Source organism: Babylonia areolata, chromosome 23, assembly GCF_041734735.1.
Source record: "Babylonia areolata isolate BAREFJ2019XMU chromosome 23, ASM4173473v1, whole genome shotgun sequence".
In the NCBI taxonomy this organism is placed as follows: domain Eukaryota; kingdom Metazoa; phylum Mollusca; class Gastropoda; order Neogastropoda; family Buccinidae; genus Babylonia; species Babylonia areolata.
Genome location: NC_134898.1, coordinates 28,957,108 through 28,976,901, shown reverse-complemented (window position 1 = coordinate 28,976,901; position 19,794 = coordinate 28,957,108). Strand labels below are relative to the sequence as shown.

Below are 19,794 nucleotides of genomic sequence, written 5' to 3'. Positions count from 1 at the left end.
ACAGCAGGACAATGGTGGGTGGTGACAGTGCCATCGGGAAAGGGGAGTGGAGTGGGGGGTGAGGGGATGGGAGGGGGGTGCGTGGGGGTGGAGGGGTGGGTGGGTGAAGGAAAGCTTATCAAGCACAAACCACACCCAACCACCTCCAACCTCCCCCAAGACCCCTCCACAAAATAAAACCCAAAAAATTCAACCCCACAAACAATCATCTGTTCCTGCTACCCACACGCATACACACACACACACACACACTGTCACACACACAGCTTCCTTCTCTTGCATCTGTTAACTTAAAACTAAAAAAAAAAAAAAAATCAGAACGGAGGCTGTGGTGTTCTTGAGCCTTGTATTGATAACAGAGTGTTGCAGAGTGTGTGATCATCACATGAAAACTGGGTGTTGGGCACAACTGTTGCATACTTAAACGCTTGTGGCAAACCCCCAAGACTGATGCAATCACCAGAGCTCTGATTAGAAAAAAACAACAACAAAAAACACAAAAAAACCCACAAAAAAACTGACCCATTCCACTAGCCCTTATTACCTTTACTACAGACAGCAAGAAGAAATGGACGATGCCTCAGATATGAATCAACAAAGCACCCAGCAGGCATCAGTAACAGCCAGCGTCATCATCATCATCATCATTCCCCACAGCCACGTGAAACATTCCCCTCCCCCTGTCCCCCCTCATTCCACCTTCCTCCCACCTGCCCCCCCCCCCCCCCCCCCCCACACACACACACACAAAGCGCCTCTTTCCACAACATATGAACTGACGCAGCTCGAACTGCCCACAACCACAAAGTCTGCACTGCTGACAACCAATCCATGCCCACATGCATGCACACACTCCCCCCCACCCCCCACCCCCACCCCCACACACCCCAACCCCTTCAGTTTCAGTTTCAAGGAGTTGTCAAAGCTTTGCGCTACACCACATCTGCTGATGGAGGAGGGAAAAAAAAAGAAAAAAGAAAAAAAAAGCAGACACCTGACGTTGTCATAAACCCAACGTGCTGATCAGGCCTTGAAGAGTCCTTCAGTCTGTTTCAAGGCGGTGACAGAACATGCACACTGATCCATATATGCTACACCACATCTGCAATTAAAACAAAAAATTGTACAAAAAAAAAAGAAGAAAAAAAAAAGGGGGCAGACACTTGATCTCAGCATGAACCCAACACTGGGATCAGAGTTCTACAGTTTTGACCGTCAGTTTCAAGATGTTGAAGTGTGCAGACTGACCCACACGCCACAGGCCAGGAGAGTTCCACCCTTCAACCTGTGTGTGTGTGTGTGTGTGTGTGTGTGTTTGTGTGATCCGGTTCCCACGTTGATTGCTTCGCTCTGTGACCTTGGCAGAGGACGATGAATGGGGCAGGGGGTGGGGAAGGTGGGGGAGCAGCACGGGGAGTGTTGGTGGTGATGGTGGTGGTGGTGGTGGAATCAATCCTTCACCAGTTTGTAGATGTGATGCTGGGCCCCATGCTCACTGGAAGACACCTCAAACACGTAGGCAATGCACAGCAACGTCTCCTGGGTGTCTCGGTTGGTCACCACCTGGAAACACATCGCAACAACATCATGTCGCATCACATCACACACATTACCCAGCTGTCAATCATCTGGAAAACGAAGATGGACAAACTCTCCTTTTTTTTTTCTTTTTTTTTTTTGTTTTTACTCAACTAAGCAAAGAAAAAAAAGAATCTGCATATTATTTAGGTTTTTTTTTTCTTCACTGACATTACTGGAGCTAATAAACTACAAACTTTTTTTTTTCCAACTGTGCTAAGAAAGAAAAATAATTTGTATGTTTTGTTTGTTAGGTTGTTGTTATTTTTTCATTGAAATTACTGTCACGAACAAAATACAAGTTAAAAATTCTTCATTTTGTTTTATCCAATGACCCAATCCATTTCTCTGCAAATGTAAGTTTTCACCCATCCACTTCACCCACCTGTAAAATGGTGAAGTTTTCACCCACTTCACCCACCCACCTGTAAAATGGTGAAGTTTTCACCCATTCACTTCACCCACCCACCTGTAAAATGGTGAAGTTTTCACCCATTCACTTCACCCACCCACCTGTAAAATGGTGAAGTTTTCACCCATTCACTTCACCCACCCACCTGTAAAATGGTGAAGTTTTCACCCACTTCACCCACCCACCTGTAAAATGGTGAAGTTTTCACCCATTCACTTCACCCACCCACCTGTAAAATGGTGAAGTTTTCACCCATTCACCCACCCACCTGTAAAATGGTGAAGTTTTCACCCACTTCACCCACCCACCTGTAAAATGGTGAAGATTTCACCCACTTCACTTCACACACACACCTGTAAAATGGTGACGTTTTCACCCATCCACTTCACCCACCCACCTGTAAAATGGTGAAGATTTCACCCACTTCACTCCACACACCCACCTGTAAAATGGTGAAGTTTTCACCCATTCACCCACACACCCACCTGTAAAATGGTGAAGTTTTCACCCATTCACCCACACACCCACCTGTAAATGGTGAAGTTTTCACCCATTCACTTCACACACCCACCTGTAAAATGGTGAAGTTTTCACCCATTCACCCACACACCTGTAAAATGGTGAAGTTTTTACCCATTCACCCACCCACCTGTAAAATGGTGAAGTTTTCACCCACTTCACCCACCCACCTGTAAAATGGTGAAGTTTTCACCCATTCACCCACACACCCACCTGTAAAATGGTGAAGTTTTCACCCACTTCACCCACCCACCTGTAAAATGGTGAAGTTTTCCAGGACGCTGTTCATCATGTATTTCTCAGGGAGGTGCTTCAGCTTGTGGATGAAGTTGATCATGTACTCACACATGGGGGAGCGGTGGATGCGGTACATGAACCGCCCATTCTCAAAGCGCGGGTACTCCGTCTGAAAAACGTCCACCACCATCCCGTGTCACACCCTCCCTCTCCACAAAAACATTTCACTCCTGAAAATTCCTCCTCCTCCACGCTAAACATGAGCGTGAATACAAACGTGTGCACACATTCACACACACACATTCTCTCAAACACACACACATACTCTCATTCTCATACACACACATACTCTCACACACACCCTCACACAAATACAGATAGACATACACACATACTCTCACTCTCACACATATACACAGACACTCTCACATACACATACACCCTCTCTCTCTCTCTCACACACACACACACAGATACACAAACAGAGATACTCTCACTCTCACAAATACACACAGACACTCTCTCTCACACACACACACAAAAACATACACACAGCTACATGACACATAATCACACCCTCTTCCTTCTCCCCTCTCTATGATTTCCTCCTCCTCCTCCTCCACTACCAATTTTTGTTTTGTTTTGCTTTTTTGTTGCTTTTTATGTCAAGTAGTTAGAGACGAACAATACAAAATTCAAAACTCCTAGTACTACCCAACATGGAGCACTACCCAAACAACAGCGAAAAAAACAAAATCAGTACTATTGTGACCTTTTCTTCTTTCTTTTTTTTTTGTCTGGAGTGTCCTCTGAAGTATCCCTTGAGGTGTCTGACGGTCTAAGTGTCCTCTGATGTGTCTGGAGATTTCTGAAGTGTCCTCCAAGTCTGGAGTATCTGCTGAGGTGTCTGAAGATCTGTAAAGTCTTCTCTGAAATGTCTTCAGTGTCCTGAGATGTTTGAAGTGTATACTGAGATGTCTGAGGTCTGAAGTGTCATCTGAGATGACAGAAGTAATCTCTGACATGTTTAAATAGACCACTGGAGAGTTCCATGCTTACATGACTTATAGAGGCGCGTCACATGATCTGTGCTCTTGAAGTTGATTGGCTCTCCAGCAACGAAGCGATCGAGAGAGGCAGAACATGCAAAACAGAAGACTTCTGTTTTTGACTTTTTGCTTCATACTTTGTTCATTATAATCTTCCAAGAAATGGCTTGACCCTTTCATACAGTGTGCCCTTTCTTCTCCTTTGCCCCCCCCATGACCCGCCCCCCTCCCACAACGGCCCCCACCCCCCTCCCTCTCCCCTCCACCCACATGGTGCACCACTCACCTCCACTTTCTCCACCACCTGTTTGCCGAAGGAACACACTTTGGTGGACACCTGGATCGTCATGTTCTCACTGCTCTCATAACTGCACACACACACACACACACACACAAGCACACACAGTGCAAATAAATACACAAAAACTATCTGTCACTTTCAGCATGTGTGTATGTGTGCGTTTTTGAGAGACAGGGAGAAGAAAGAAAGTGTCTGTGTGTGAATACCTGTGTAAGGTTATGTATGAAGACCAAGAATCTGCTAGATAATAAATACCCAACAGGGAAAAAAACCCAAAATACACACACACACACACAAACACAAGCGCACGTCCACACACACACACAGTACATAGATCCCACAGTTCCAGTTTATCTTTTTTCTGTAAATATCCCCCTTCAACCTCCATCCCCTCCCCCAACCCCACCTCCCACATCAAATATATGATGTATACACACACGACACATCTAATATCACTCAAAGTGAAAAGACAGTTAAATTAAAGAAAACACAGTACATTCAACACTTCAAAAGCAGCATGTTAGTTGGGCTTTTGCGACATATTGTCCATTATGTGTACTGTATATATTTTCGTGCATTATCCACGCTTGATGTTGTGCATGCTTGCAGTCTTTTCTATGTGTACACGTTTGTGTCATTTCAGGCACGCACTTGTGCACAGATGTGCAGAGGTGACAGTACAATGAGAAAGTGACAGAGAGAGAGAGAGAGAGAGACAGAGACTCACTGGCTTGTGACCCCGTAGAAGGCCCCCGTTTCATCCTGGACATTTGTGTTGATGTCGGCCTGCACAAAACCATCTCCACCATCAGAATCTTAAAATGTACACACACAGGTGACTGCCCTTTTTTAATACTTAACTCACTAGGGACAGCAAGTTTTCTCCCTTGCTTTTCCCCACAGACAGCCCATTTGTATGGATTTGGGAAAAAAATGACAAAATACAGAGTAAGAAAATGAAACTTTCAGAACTGGTTTATTATGTGTTGGCCTATCACACACACACACACATATATATATATATATGTATATAAAATCAAATCTGTCATCTTATTTTTTACAGTTTTGCCATTATGTAGAAAATAATGCCAATTTTTCACCCCAAATCACCATACACATGCTTGCTTTCTGCACTTAATTCACTTTCTTCTTCGTCATCATCCACCTCTTCGATGTCCAACCCTTCAGTCTGTAGCATTTCAAGTACTTCGGCAACACTAAAACGTTGCCGTCACTGCCTTGTTCGCTCCACAACATTTTAAGAACCCTCGCAGACGCCACTTTGCTAACAGGCTGGCACACGAGCAGGTGACCCGTCAGTGACTTTGTCAGCGTGTTTGCGAGACGGGCCGCACACAACAGCAAACTGTGCTTGGCAAATTACAAAATCACGTGTACAGCGCATGATGGATTTTTATTTTTGGAAAATGCTATTCCATTCCGTCGTCCGAATCCGAATACATTTTATGTAGGAATGCTCACACATTCCATCGTCCAGAGAGAGTTAATTCATTTATTTCATTTCATAATCTATTCATTCATTTTTTATAGAAATATAGGAAAGAAAAACCAGACACATACATAGAAATAATGGAAAGAAAAACCAGACACATACCAACTGAGAAAAAGCATTAAAAAAAATATAAAAAAATTAAAAAAACCCCACAAAAAAAAAGAAGAAAGAACCCAAACAAACAATAATTTACCCGAATCACACGCGGACTGCAAGTATAGCACCCCCCCCCCCCCCTTCACTGCACAAACAAAACTAAACTATAAATATACATGCAACACTTCACACAGACGACAAAGGTGACGCATTACCCAGAATTTCACCAAGAAGAACGAGGATTGTGGCCCTTTGTCGTACAGCTCCTTCAGGCCCCCTTTCTTTTCCGGGAATTTGTCGTAGATCTGCCGGATGTCCACCGCCTGACAGGCACAGTTCAAACATGCGTCAGAAAGTTTTTGGAGGAGGAAGAGGAATTTTGTCTATGTCCCGTACAACACATATCAGTGACTGAAGACATTTTGTTAGAGAACTGATGTATACATTTGAGTATTATCATTCAGAAGAGGAGGGGGATGTGGATGAATGGTGAGTTGAGGGAAACCGGGCATAAGAGGGAGGGACTGGTGGGTGAAAACGGAAAAAAAGTATCTAAATACAATTACAGGAAACTACTTAAAGGACTTCGTAAAAGAGAAGTCATTAATCTAACAAGTGAAATAACTGATAATAAATGCAAAAAGTCAAAAACATCAACGTTCTCAATCACTTGTGAAGACACACTTTTGTGCAGATAAGGCTTCGTCAGAAAGTTGAGTTAACCTCTACCATGATTACTTCCCCTGAGGACAGGGAAGGAGCATTCTCACACCAACAACACAGTATTACCATTCAGTTTATTCTTGCTTGGTACAGTTGGCATTCTGAGCTGAACTGTTTATGGATTCCAGAAACAGTAAAACAAAGCTCTGTTCAACCAATCATAATTATCAACAATTCTCCACTGATCTCTGCGGAGTTTTTTCTTCTAAAAATATCATCATCAGTGACTTAGAACAGAAGAAGACTGCCTACAAAAAAGATGGCTGAGCTGTTTGTGAAAATTCTGGCAAGAGTGATGAAGAAAAGGAGCTGTGGTTATCAAAAGTAACATTCCATTTCAAACTTTTCCTGACGTTTAGTGCAACTGTGTTTTAAAATCAATAAGTTACAGCCGTTTTAGCACACCACCCCTTTTGTTCTTTTTTCTTCTTTTTCTTTTTTTACAGCTGTGGTCTCACGTGGTCTTCTTCTACTGCGTTCACTCGTATGCACATGAGTGGGCTTTTACGTGTATGACCGTTTTTACCCCGCCATGTAGGCAGCCATACTCCGTTTTCGGGGGTGTGCATGCTGGGTATGTTCTTGTTTCCATAACCCACCAAACGCTGACATGGATTACAGGATCTTTAACGTGCGTATTTGATCTTCTGCTTGCGCATACACACGAAGGGGGTTCAGGCACTAGCAGGTCTGCACATATGTTGACCTGGGAGATCGTAAAAATCTCCACCCTTTACCCACCAGGCGCCGTCACCGTGATTCGAACCCGGGACCCTCAGATTGACAGTCCAACGCTTTAACCACTTGGCGATTGCGGCCGTCGTCTCACGTGGTCAAATGTAGTGCTGGTCCAGGGGTGATATAGCAGGCATGTAGTTGTGGGGCAGAAAGGGTTAAAAGATACTTATGGACATTAGCCGCTTGCCTGCTGAACCTTGGTGAAATATAATGATTATGATGTATTTGTATTTCTTTTTATCACAACAGATTTCTCTGTGTGAAATTCGGGCTGCTCTCCCCAGGGAGAGTGAGTTGCTACACTACAGCGCCACCCATTTTTTTGTATTTTTTCCTGCGTGCAGTTTTATTTGTTTTTCCTATGGAAGTGTATTTTTCTACAGAATTTTGCCAGGAACAACCCTTTTGTTGCCGTGGGTTCTTTTAGGTGCGCTAAATGCATGCTACACACGGGACCTCGGTTTATCGTCTCATCCGAATGACTAACATCCAGACTGCCACTCAAGGTCTAGTGCAGGGGGAGAAAATATCGGCGGCTGAGCTGTGATTTGAACCAGCGCGCTCAGATTCTCTCGCTTCCTAGGCAGATGCGTGACCCCTAGGCCATCACTCCACATGATGATGATAAAGTTGATGATGATGTTGATTAAGATGATATCGATACTCATATAGTGCCTATCCCTGGTCAGAGACCAAGCTGTAAGTGCTTTACAAACACGGCTGACTACCTGGGATTGAGCTGACTGAAAGCTGCCTTTAGACGCTCATCATTCGTTTCCTGTGTCATTCCGTCAGGTTTCAGTCAAGCATACACAAACATACTGACCCATACATGCAACTTTTTTAAGTGTGTGACCATTTGTTTATCATCCTACCATGTAGGAAGCCATACTCTGTTTTTGGAGCTGCTGCAGCAGCAGAAACACACACACACACACACACACTCACTCACGCTTACACACACACACACACAAAAGTGCAAGAACAAACCACTGACCTCTAACATGGGGTCGCTGTAGGTGGCGTTGGCACCAATGTGAACAAACAGGTGCTTGTGATACTGCAACATGACAAAGCCAGTCAGCGGATCATCAGGTGTGAAGAAATACCTTTATCTCCATGACAAACAATCATCCTGTCGAAAAATGTTCATCGTCTCCACCATCAGATATGAGGAAATACCTCTACCTGCATAATGAACAATCATCCTATCCAGAAACAATCACTGTCTCCAGCAACCGCCTAAGTCAGAGAAAAGTGCACACGATAACACACCTTCGTTCTTTAAGTCTTCTACAAAAAAAGAGCATTAAATTTATCATTTCTTTGTAAACGAATACTTTATTAACTTGCGATGCTGTTGTATATGTGAATACTGATTTTGAAAATGCTAACTTATACCTGATGTTGCTTTTCACCAATTTTTGTTGCAATGTGACTTACACAAACACACACACACACACAAAAACAAAAACATCTACACAACACAGACTGAAACATAACTGAATCCTTTCCTACAATACGAGAACAACTGAGCTGATCTAAACACGATGGCTTCAAGTTTCAGTTTCTGGAGTGTATTAAATGATCTATCCTATCTAATTCATAACCAGTTTAGTGAGATTTGTTGACAATGAAAAACAGTTTGAGTCTGAGCTCCATTTCAGAAATGAGGCTGAGTACGATTATGATTATCATTATTATCATTTATTTCTCTTCTTCCCATTCATTTATTGTCTATTCATTACAGGTGGTGCAGAATTACATTATATATATATATATATATATATAAATTATTTTATCATCATTATAATTCTTCTCATTAGGTTATTATCTATTCACAACAAGTGATTTAGAACTATTATTATCATTACTATTATGACAGCGACTATCATTATCACTACCATTATTCTTCTCATTGAGTGTGTTCACTACAGGTAGTTTAGAGTGATCATTCTTACTCTTACCTTCTTATTATTACTGCCATTGGTTTATTGGCTATTCACTACAGGTGATGTTGTCATTCTTCTTGTGATTGTTGTTGTTGTTGTTGTGCTGTGCTGTGCTGTGCTGGGCAATATCATCATCATTCTCTGTGCCCCCACAGAGGGGAGGTGTCTACTCAGAATCAGGTGCAAGGCTGTGCTGATCTGTGCTGTGCTGTGCTGAGAGCTGTGCTGTGCTGTATTGAGCTGAGCTGTATTGAGCTGTGCTGTGCTGTGTTGTACTGTACTGAGCTGAGCTGTGCTGTGCTGTATTGAGCTGAGCTGTGCTGTGTTGTACTGAGTTGTGCTGAGCTCTGCTGTATTGAGCTGTACTGAGCTATGCTGTGCTGTGCTGTATTGAGCTGTGCCATGCTGTATTGTACTGAGCTGTGCTGAGCTGTATTGAGATGTGCTGTGCTGTGCCATATCCTCCTCCTCCTCCTGTCTCCCCATACAGGGGAGGTGTCAACTCACAGAGTCATGGTCTCTCTGCTGCTCCAGGAAGGCAGAGAACTCCACCATCCTCAGCTTGGGACCGGCGATGGACCGACCCTGCCAGGCAGGACCCATGTCACCCCCTGGCACCGAGGAGCCCAGCTTGGAATCAAACCCATAGCTTCCGCCGAACGGCTTCACGCTGACAAGACACACAGGCATACAGTGTCACTGGGTCATCAATCAATGTTGGTCTCCAGGACAGAGAGACAGAAAGAGTGGTGTGTGTGTGTGTGTGTGTGTGTGTGTGTGTGTGCATGCGTGTGTGTCTGTGTTTGTGTGTGCGCGCATACCGGTATGCGTGTGTGTGTGTGTGTGTTGTTGCTCCTCTTTTTGATTTCTATAGAGTGAGAAATGCTTCTATGGTTTCTTTTTTTTTTTTTTTTTTTTTTTTTGAAACAGAGACAAAAAAGAAAATGAGCTACAAAAGCAAGAAGGATCCCCCCCCCCCAAAAAAAAACAAAATGAAAGTCTCCAACAGATGCAGTCATAAAGAGAAAGGCAGGACTGGAGAATGTTGCGCAATGTGAACACAACGAGACGCGTCAGCACTTAAATGAGGGGGTGGGGGTGGGGTCGGGGGGAGAACAGAAAAGAGGGGAGAGAACAGCAAAGAGGGGAGAGAACAGGAAAGAGGGGAGAGAACAGGAAAGAGGGGAGAGAACAGAAAAGAGGGGAGAGAACAGGAAAGAGAACAGGAAAGAGGGGAGAGAACAGGAAAGAGGGGAGAGAACAGGAAAGAGGGGAGAGAACAGAAAAGAGGGGAGAGAACAGGAGAGAACAGAAAAGAGGGGAGAGAACAGGAAAGAGGGGAGAGAACAGGAAAGAGGGGAGAGAACAGAAAAGAGGGGAGAGAACAGGAGAGAACAGAAAAGAGGGGAGAGAACAGGAAAGAGGGGAGAGAACAGAAAAGAGGGGAGAGAACAGGAGAGAACAGAAAAGAGGGGAGAGAACAGGAAAGAGGGGAGAGAACAGGAAAGAAGGGAGAGAACAGGAAAGAGGAGAGAGAACAGGAAAGAGGGGAGAGAACAAAAAAGAGGGGAGACAACATGAAATACTCACTCTCCTTGCCCCAGCCCAGGCTGCCATATCTGCAACACAGCACCGACCACACTTCCTTCAGGTTCCCTTCAAACACATCCTCTTATACAAAGCGCTTGTTGTTTTTGGTCTGTTTTTTTTTTTTTTAATGAACTTTTTTTCAAGGTCAAGGTGGACACATTTTCATCAGGTGTTGATAACAGTGAAATGTCGAAGAAAGTCACGTGCAGAGCACTAAAAAAAAAAAAAAAAAAAAAAAAAAAAAAAAAAAACGATGTGCTCCGTGGACTTGCATGCAACTGAGGCCACAAAAAACAAAACAAAACACAAACAAACAAACAAACAAAAAACCCAGTTAAATGTTCTAACAAGTAATAGACATTATACTTAGCATCACCATAGAATTAAGGACACTTCACTTAGCTAACAAGCCTCAGGAAACGTAATGTGATAAGAAAGCAATCCATACATTGTTTTTTAAAACACATATGGAGCATCTTATGTATCAACACATTTCCTCTGTATGGTCATCCATACACCAATACATAAAACACCCATTACACCGCCCACTCCACTCGACTTGAGTCATTGCCAGTCTTTCGGGTGAGATGATATTTAGCCAAGGTCCCATGTGCAGCATGCACTAAAGCAGTGCACATAAAAGACTCCATGGCAACAAACAGGCTATCCCTGTGGCACCTTGCTTGGATCATCACACTAAGTTCAGCTGAAATCAACCTTGTGTCGTGGGCTGCCTTCACTTCAACTCATGATTCTAAAAATATACGCAAGCTGCCAAAATGTATTTCACAATTTCTCTGCACAACCTTTTAGGCAGCAGTTAAAAGGTCCCATAGCCTCTGACAGCCATCTGGTCAGTGAATTTACATCCAATGTGTCTAGGACTCTAGCACAGGGAAGTGGGGTCCTATCCTCTTCTTCCGCTACTTTCCATCTTCTCCTATCAAAAACGATGCAATACAACCACTCAACCAACAACTAACACAGATGGAGAGAAAGACCTTAACACAGACTGATAAAGAAAACTTTAGACAACAGTAAAGAGAACTTCAGACAACAGTGTGTCTCCTAACACAGATGGAGTACGAACTGGAGAGGAGAAGGAAAGGGAGAATGGATGTCTATGAGAAGCAAACAAACAAAGCAACAACAAAAAACAAAAACAAAAAAAACAAAAACAATGACAAAAATGAATTAAAAACAAATAAACACAAGAAAGATGGAGACTCACAGAGGGGGCGCCGGGGTAGGGGGGCCGGACGGAGGATGGGGGCACACCGGGGGGCAGGCCGGGCAGACCCTGACCCATGGCCTTGTTGTGGATGGCGGAGGCCGAGACAATCTGTGCCGAGGACATGGACGCCATCTGCTGGAGGGCCTTGTCCCTGGCCGCCTGGTCCTGAAGGTTTGTCTGTCACACACACACATACACACGGCATGCCCCGGGTTAACACGCTTGTCTGGAAAAACACTGACTGAGGTTCATCTGTCACCCACACCCACACACATGGCACACCCCAGGTTAACACGCTTGTCTGGAAAAACACTTATTGAGGTTAGGGATACTTGCTGCCTGTTAACTCATACGACTCCAGGTATGATTTTACTTTGCCATGATTACTTCCCCTGTGGACCAGGTACGAGTATTCTCGTACCAACACACTATTCTAATTTCATTCATTCTCGCTTGGTACAGTTGGCATTCTAAACTGAACCGTTTACGGATTCTGGAAGCATGAAAACAAAGCTTTGTTTGACCGATTAAATCAGTAATTCTCCATCTATTTTCGCGGTTTCAGTGAAGCACCCTGTTTTTTTCTGCAGTGGTGTCATGTTATGCTGGTCCAGGGGCATTGTAGCAGGCATGCAGCTTTGGGGCAGAATGAGTTAATGCACTGTCATCAACTAGAACTGTACACTGACTGTTCATGCATCTAATCTGACTTGCAGGGCTGTATGTATGCCAAAGACGCACCACCATACACTGAGATGAACACACTTGTTCAGTAATCAATGCACAGACAATTGTCATAGCAAAGTATAAACGGTCAGGCATGTAAAACAAAATCCCACTTCCACAAGTCAGCAAAAGAGACGTGACCCCGTGAGTGCAGAGGAAGACACAGATTTCATGACATATGTGCTCATAAGCACTTTGACTTCAGGGCAAATATATAAGTATTTCACTGGAGAGGAAAAATGGATGTCTGTCAGAGACAGAGAGACTCCAACCTAGAGGGAACTGAATCAAACTTTAAGTCCACTTTACGTACATTTTTTTTCATTCCTTCTTTTATTTCTATCAGCTGTCTTGTTGATGATAGTTCTGAATTATGCTTAAACTCTTTTCACTTTTAGCCAACAGGTTCTGCTGATTCACAAACCTTTTGCTTGTCACACAGTCAATTCAAGGTCTGAAGGTGAATGAACCTTGTGAGATAATAAAGCACACTACATGACCAACATAAAAGATTGACTCAGGAATGTGACATACAAGTAATCTGCAAATGATAAATTCACATTATCGTGAATCTTCAACTATGGTGGGATATAGGCTATCTAACCTCAACTGATTTGAAGAAGCCGCAACAACAACAAGATACACACTGACCCAGACACCAAGGTATACAGCAACATACCGACCTGTAGAACTAAACATGACCAAAACATATGCTTTATGTAATTCAAACTGAATTCAACGAAACATAGGATGCAGTTCACACTGACCTAAACCAAAATATCAAACACTGAGTACGTTCTGCTGCTCATTCAAGAAGAAAGGGCAAATAATCAAAATGACAGATTAAGGATAATACTCATTCAGATCCAAGTATGGTGTAAACATACAGTAACATAATTAAATTTTTGACTTTTTCAAAAACCTGTTTCATTTGACAAAGAAAGATTGCACAGATTAACAGCCTTGATGATGTTACTTATCTAAACCCAAGGACCTAAATGCAATGCTGTTCAAACAGGACCCTTGTTCATGACAGAGACATTAACTCACACTAACCTAAAGTTATGTATCACACTGACAAGGGCATCCATATAATTTCAGTCACAATTTACCCCCAACAACCCTTATAACTGTACAAGCGACTGTTTCACACTGCAGGAAACAAAACAAAGTCACAACTTACCCCAAACAACCCTAATGACTGCATAAAGGATGGTTTCACACTGCAGAAAACAGTCACAATTTAGTCCCAACAACTCTAACTACTGCACAAGGGATGGTTTCACACTGCAGAAAATGGCAAAATTTACCCTTAGCAAATTACCCCAAACAACCCTAATGACTGCATAAAGGATGGTTTCACATTGCAGAAATCAGTCACAATTTAGCCCCAACAACTCTAACTACTGCACAAGGGATGGTTTCACATTGCAGAAAGCAGCAAAATTTACCCTTAGCAAGTTACCCCAAACAACCCTAATGACTGCACAAAGGGTGGCTTCACGCTGCAGAAAAGGGAGTCAGTCACCTGGTGCCAGCAGACCACTGACACAACCATGACCACAGGAGGTGAGGAGAAACTTCCAAACAAGAAGCGTGTCGGTGTTAACAGTGAAAAGCGGTGCCCCAAACCATAGCTGTTATACTTACCTGCCAAGTCAACAATAAACAATAACGTGGGTAAAGTTTTAAAAAGTAAATAAAAGAAAAAAAGAAAAGAAAAGAAAGAGCTAAGTGGTTAGTGCATTAGAGTTTCAATCTGAGTATACTGCGTTTGAATCCCTGTTGGACGGGTGCAACAGCCGAGTGGTTAAAGCATTGGACTGTCAATCTGAGGGTCCCGGGTTCAAATCACGGTGACGGCGCCTGGTGGTTAAAGGGTGGAGATTTTTAAGATCTCCCAGGTCAACATATGTGCAGACCTGCTAGTGCCTGAATCCCCTTCGTGTGTATATGCAAGCAGAAGATCAAATACGCACGTTAAAGATCCTGTAATCCATGTCAGCGTTCGGTGGGTTATGGAAACAAGAACATACCCAGCATGCACACCCCCGAAAGCGGAGTATGGCTGCCTACATGGCGGGTTAAAAACGGTCATACACGTAAAAGCCCACTCGCGTATATACGAGTGAACGTGGGAGTTGCAGCCCACGAACACAGCAGAAGAAGAAGAAGAGTTTCAATCTGAGTATACTGGGTTTGAATCCCTGTTGCACTGCCTTTGTGTGAAGGGTGGAGACCAGGCTCTTTTTGTGATTTCCCAGGTCAACAAATGCGCAGTCCTATTTGCATGTAATACAACTGCGGAAAACTGAATACACAGCTGAAATATCCCATGATGCATTCAGTAGGTTGTGGAAACACAAACATACCTAGCACGCACACCTCTGAAATCAGGGAACTGCTGTTGAAATGGCTGGGCAAAATGGGTCATACACGTAAAGCCCACACAGTGACACAAGTCAACACATGAGCTGCATCTCACGAATAGATCAAGAAGAAGAAGAGGAAGAAACATATAAAAAGAAAAAATTGGAAGAACAAAGAGTGGTTGTTCTTTAAAAAAAACAAAAACATTATGAATAAATAAAGTCAGAAGATAACAAACAAACCAAAACAAATAAACTATATATATAAAAAAAAACTAATAATAATGAAAAAAACAAAACAACATATAACATAAAAAGAAAGAAATTAAAAGATTCTCAAATATTAAAAAAAAAAAAAAGAGGTAAATATCAAATAAAATATTAAAAAAACCAAATGCAAACAGTCTTGGGAGTTCGTCAATGGAAACGAACAAATAAAACAATATCAAGATTTGTTGTTGTTTTTAAAGCATAAGTAAATAAACAGATTAATAAACAAACAAACACACAAACAGGTAAGCAAAAGAAATAAAAAATTTTTAAAACTGGGAGTGTGCGCACGCAGCGAGAGCCAAAGATGGAGCAGCGTGGGGTGGGGTGAGGTGAGGTTAGCAGAGCCCAGAAGAAGAAAACCAGGTTTGGCAGGCACTGAGGGGGGAGGATGGAGAGAGGGGGCTAGAGGGTCGGTTCACCTGCGGGTCTCCAGGAGGGTATCTGACCTTAAGCTGTGACTGGATCTCCTTGGCCTTGCGCCGCGCCAGCACCTGGATGTGCGAGGACACCTGCTTGCGCGTCCGCGTCTTGCCCGTGCGCAGCTTGATGTAGCGGGCGATGAGCTCATTGCGACCTGTGACACACACACACACCATTTCTTTTTTCTTGTTTCGTCTCGTGTTTTTTTGCTGCCCCATCATCTGCACCATCACACACCATTTCTTCAGCGTCGTCTTCTGATGGCAGTGGTGTAACAATATGTATTTTGTATTTACTCTTTTTTGTCACAACAGATTTCTCTGTGTTAAATTCGGGGCCTCCCTCCCCTGGGAGAGCACATTGCTACACACAGAGCACCACCCATTTTTTTGGTATTTTTTTCTCTGCCTGCAATTTTATTATTTGTTTTCCTATCGAAGTGGATTTTTCTACAGAATTTCATCTGGAACAACCCTTTTGTTATAGTGGTTCTTTTACCAGCGCTAAATGCATGCTGCACATGGCACCTAGGTTTATCGTCTTATCCGAATGACTAGCGTCCAGACCACTACTCAAGGTCTAGTGGAGGGGGAGATAATGCTGGCGACTGCTGGTGTGATTTGAACCAGTGCGCTCACATTCTCGCGCTCTCAAGGCAGATGTGTTACCTCTAGGCCAACACTCCAAGATATATATATATATATATATATATATATATATATATATATATATATATATATATATATGGATCACTCGACACCTTCTTGAAACTGAAACTGACAGCCGTTAGTTTCAGAATACTGACTGCTGAACACTTTATCACTATCTCAACAAGAGATACTCATTTTGTGAAATGTTTGGCTGAAAGAGAACTGAATATCCAAAAAACAAAAAAACAAAAATTTTTCTTTCTTCTTCTTTTTTTTTTCTTCAGATGCTGTGGTATCTAATGAAACACCATCTCATTTTTTCTGAAGGAGGAAGGTGGCAAAATGGTTAAGATGCTTACCTGCCAATACAGTGTCTGTGAGAGTGTGGGTTCGATGTCCGCTCTCACCATTTCTCCAAAGTTTGGCTGGAAAATCAGACTGAGCGTCAAGTCATTCGGATGAGACGATAAACCGAGGTCCACCTTGGTTTATCGTCTCATCCGAATGACGAGACACTCAGTTTTATCGGGAGAAAGGGCGAGAGTGGGAATGGAACCCAAACCTTCACATACACTGTACTCGTAGATAAGCATGTTAAACCAGTCAGCCACCTCCGTCCCACAGAGACATGCGGCAATGCATCAACCAGTTTAACAATCCACGCAAGATGACCATGGTCATGTCATTGAAAGCAAGGGAAGAAGAACTGCCCTGTATTGAAAGCACTGCCATCTGTTTGGGTGGATGTGACATGACACCCCTTTTGTCTTTTCCCCCATTTTACTGTTCCTGTGATATTTTCAGAAAACACTTTCTGGTCTCTGTATGTGGAAAAATACCCAAGTAAACAAGCACGTGATCTTGTCCTTCCAAACGACGAAGTTCGGTACACAGCCAGAATGATCAGTCAAGTGAACACATCAGTCGACAACATAGGAACAATGAGGTAGATGACGACAAACACACACACACAACTGAAATAATAATTGTGTAATGTTATTGCATCATATTCAGTTGTACTGCATTACTTTTGATCACAGCAGATTTCTCTTTGTGAAATTTAGGCTGCTCTCTTCCTTTGTTGCTGTGGGCGTTTCCTTAATCAATGTGAGCCAAGTACAGGCTGTATACGGGGACCTCGGTTTATCATCTTAGCACCCAGACCACCACTCAAGGTCTGATAGAGAGGGCAGCAAAAATCAAGGTCTGCATGTAGGACTCGAACCCACGGACACTTGCTTCCTAGTCAGGCTACATGACCACTGGGCCGTCACCCTACTAGGGAAGAATACATGCCAGATGATCTTGAGGCAGAATCTTTTCCCTTCAATGGCTGTGTGTCAGTGAAATGTTATCAATCATCATCATGCAGGCAGAATCTTTTCCCTTCAATGGCTGTGTCAGTGAAATGTTATCAATCATCATCATGCAGGCAGAATCTTTTCCCCTCAATGGCTGTGTGTCAGTGAAATGTTATCAATCCTCATCATGCCACATGATCTTCAGGCAGAATCTTTTCCCTTCAATGGCTGTGTCAGCGAAATGTTATCAAATCATCATCATGCAGGCAGAATCTTTTCCCTTCAATGGCTATGTCAGCGAAATGTTATCAATCATCATCATGCAGGCAGAATCTTTTCCCCTCAATGGCTGTGTGTCTGTGAAATGTTATCAATCCTCATCATGCCACATGATCTTCAGGCAGAATCTTTTCCCTTCAATGGCTGTGTCAGCGAAATGTTATCAAATCATCATCATGCAGGCAGAATCTTTTCCCTTCAATGGCTGTGTCAGCGAAATGTTATCAATCATCATCATGCAGGCAGAATCTTTTCCCTTCAATGGCTGTGTCAGCGAAATGTTATCAATCATCATCATGCCAGCTGGATCTTTTCTTCTGGAAAAACAAACAACCGACACTGCCAGGTTTTTATTTTTTCACGTTCTCTGTGAAAACAAATCTGTTAGATACATGTGTGCCTGGCCATTCAGGGGACAAAGCATAGAAACTTAATTATAAAGGAAAATGTTTTGTTAGGTGAAAACTATGGTCTCAGTGTGTGAGTGTGTGTGTGTGTGTGTGTGTGTGTGTGTGTGTGTGTGTGTGCCTTTGTGTGCATGCATGCGTCTATGATGTGCATGCGTGTGTACATGTGCGCTTGTGTGTGTGTGTGCGTGCATGTGTGCGTGCGTGCGTGCATGCGTACGTGTGTGGGGGGGGGGGGGGGGCCTGAAACATTCGTTCACATGTGTTTCCTGTGTACGTGTCTTGAGAGCATATGTCTTTGTGCACACGCACAAACATCTGTGTGCAGGCGTTTCCTGTGCAGCTGATCTCAACTGCTGTGGCTGTGGCCAGGACAGTGTTTACCGCTCTGAGCACGTCTTTCCTCTCCTCTCTGACTCACTGTGTGTGTGCTCTGGAGGAAAACGGCTGGCTGAAAATAATGTAAATCATCCCCATGTAAATCATGCCCATGGCTTCCTGATTTTAATGAAGGGAACACCACTCCTTGCAGGTATGGAGGTGACTTTGTTCCAGTCTTGATTGCATATCGTGTCGGAATTCTTTAAGGGAGTGCATGCGTGTGCGTGTGCATGCATGCCTGTGAATGTGCTGTGCACGTGCATGCACATACATATGCATGTGAGTGTTTCTATGTGTGCATGTGAGTGTGTGTGTCACATGCACCAATTTCTTACACTGGCCTCAAACCCCCAAAACGTCCGTCAAATCTTCTTAACTCCAAGACATACAGATAAAGATTACTTCAAGGTCTGTCACTGCCAAACACAGATTACTTCAAGGTCTGTCACTGCCAAACACAGATTACATCAAGGTCTGTCACTGCCAAACACAGATTACATCAAGGTCTGTCACTGCCAAACACAGATTACTTCAAGGTCTGTCATGCCAAACACAGATTACATCAAGGTCTGTCACTGCCAAACACAGATTACTTCAAGGTCTGTCACTGCCAAACACAGATTACTTCAAGGTCTGTCACTGCCAAACACAGATTACTTCAAGGTCTGTCACTGCCAAACGCAGATTACTTCAAGGTCTGTCACTGCCAAACACAGATAACTTCAAGGTCTGTCACTACCAAACACAGATAACTTCCAAGGTCTGTCACTGCCAAACGCAGTGATAGAATTGTGTGACAGAACCTCACAGAAAAGGCAGCTTTCAGGATGCTGCTTTCACTGGAGTCACTTCTCCTCTTTCCCCAGTCTTGTGTTGTGTTGTGCTGTATTATATTGTACTGTGCTGTATAGTATTGTACTGTGTTGTATTGTATTGTACTGTATTGTATTGTATTGTACTGTATTATATGGCATGCTTTATACATATGTAAGCATTTACTGTTTTTGGCCTTCATCCCTGTGATACAGAGCTGATGACTGGCTGAG

At 43.2% G+C, this 19,794-nt stretch overlaps 1 protein-coding gene across 4 annotated transcripts in view; it reads right to left on the bottom strand.

The window, feature by feature from the left end:
* Positions 1 to 920: 920 nt before the first annotated feature.
* Positions 921 to 19,794, bottom strand: part of LOC143297966 (transcriptional enhancer factor TEF-1-like) — a 41,318-nt gene continuing 22,444 nt past the window's right edge. For 3 of the 4 annotated variants that reach the window (XM_076610594.1, XM_076610592.1, XM_076610593.1), the window contains exons 3-12: positions 15,730 to 15,884; positions 11,940 to 12,119; positions 10,709 to 10,737; positions 9,626 to 9,788; positions 8,164 to 8,226; positions 5,921 to 6,028; positions 4,824 to 4,882; positions 4,082 to 4,163; positions 2,763 to 2,915; positions 921 to 1,563 (exon numbers count right to left, since the gene is read on the bottom strand). In XM_076610594.1, coding sequence (XP_076466709.1) covers positions 1,450 to 1,563; positions 2,763 to 2,915; positions 4,082 to 4,163; positions 4,824 to 4,882; positions 5,921 to 6,028; positions 8,164 to 8,226; positions 9,626 to 9,788; positions 10,709 to 10,737; positions 11,940 to 12,119; positions 15,730 to 15,884 — 1,106 coding nt within the window. In that variant the 3' untranslated portion in view covers positions 921 to 1,449. The remainder of the gene's footprint in view (positions 1,564 to 2,762; positions 2,916 to 4,081; positions 4,164 to 4,823; positions 4,883 to 5,920; positions 6,029 to 8,163; positions 8,227 to 9,625; positions 9,789 to 10,708; positions 10,738 to 11,939; positions 12,120 to 15,729; positions 15,885 to 19,794) is intronic. The other variant, XM_076610596.1, reaches the window with a different exon arrangement.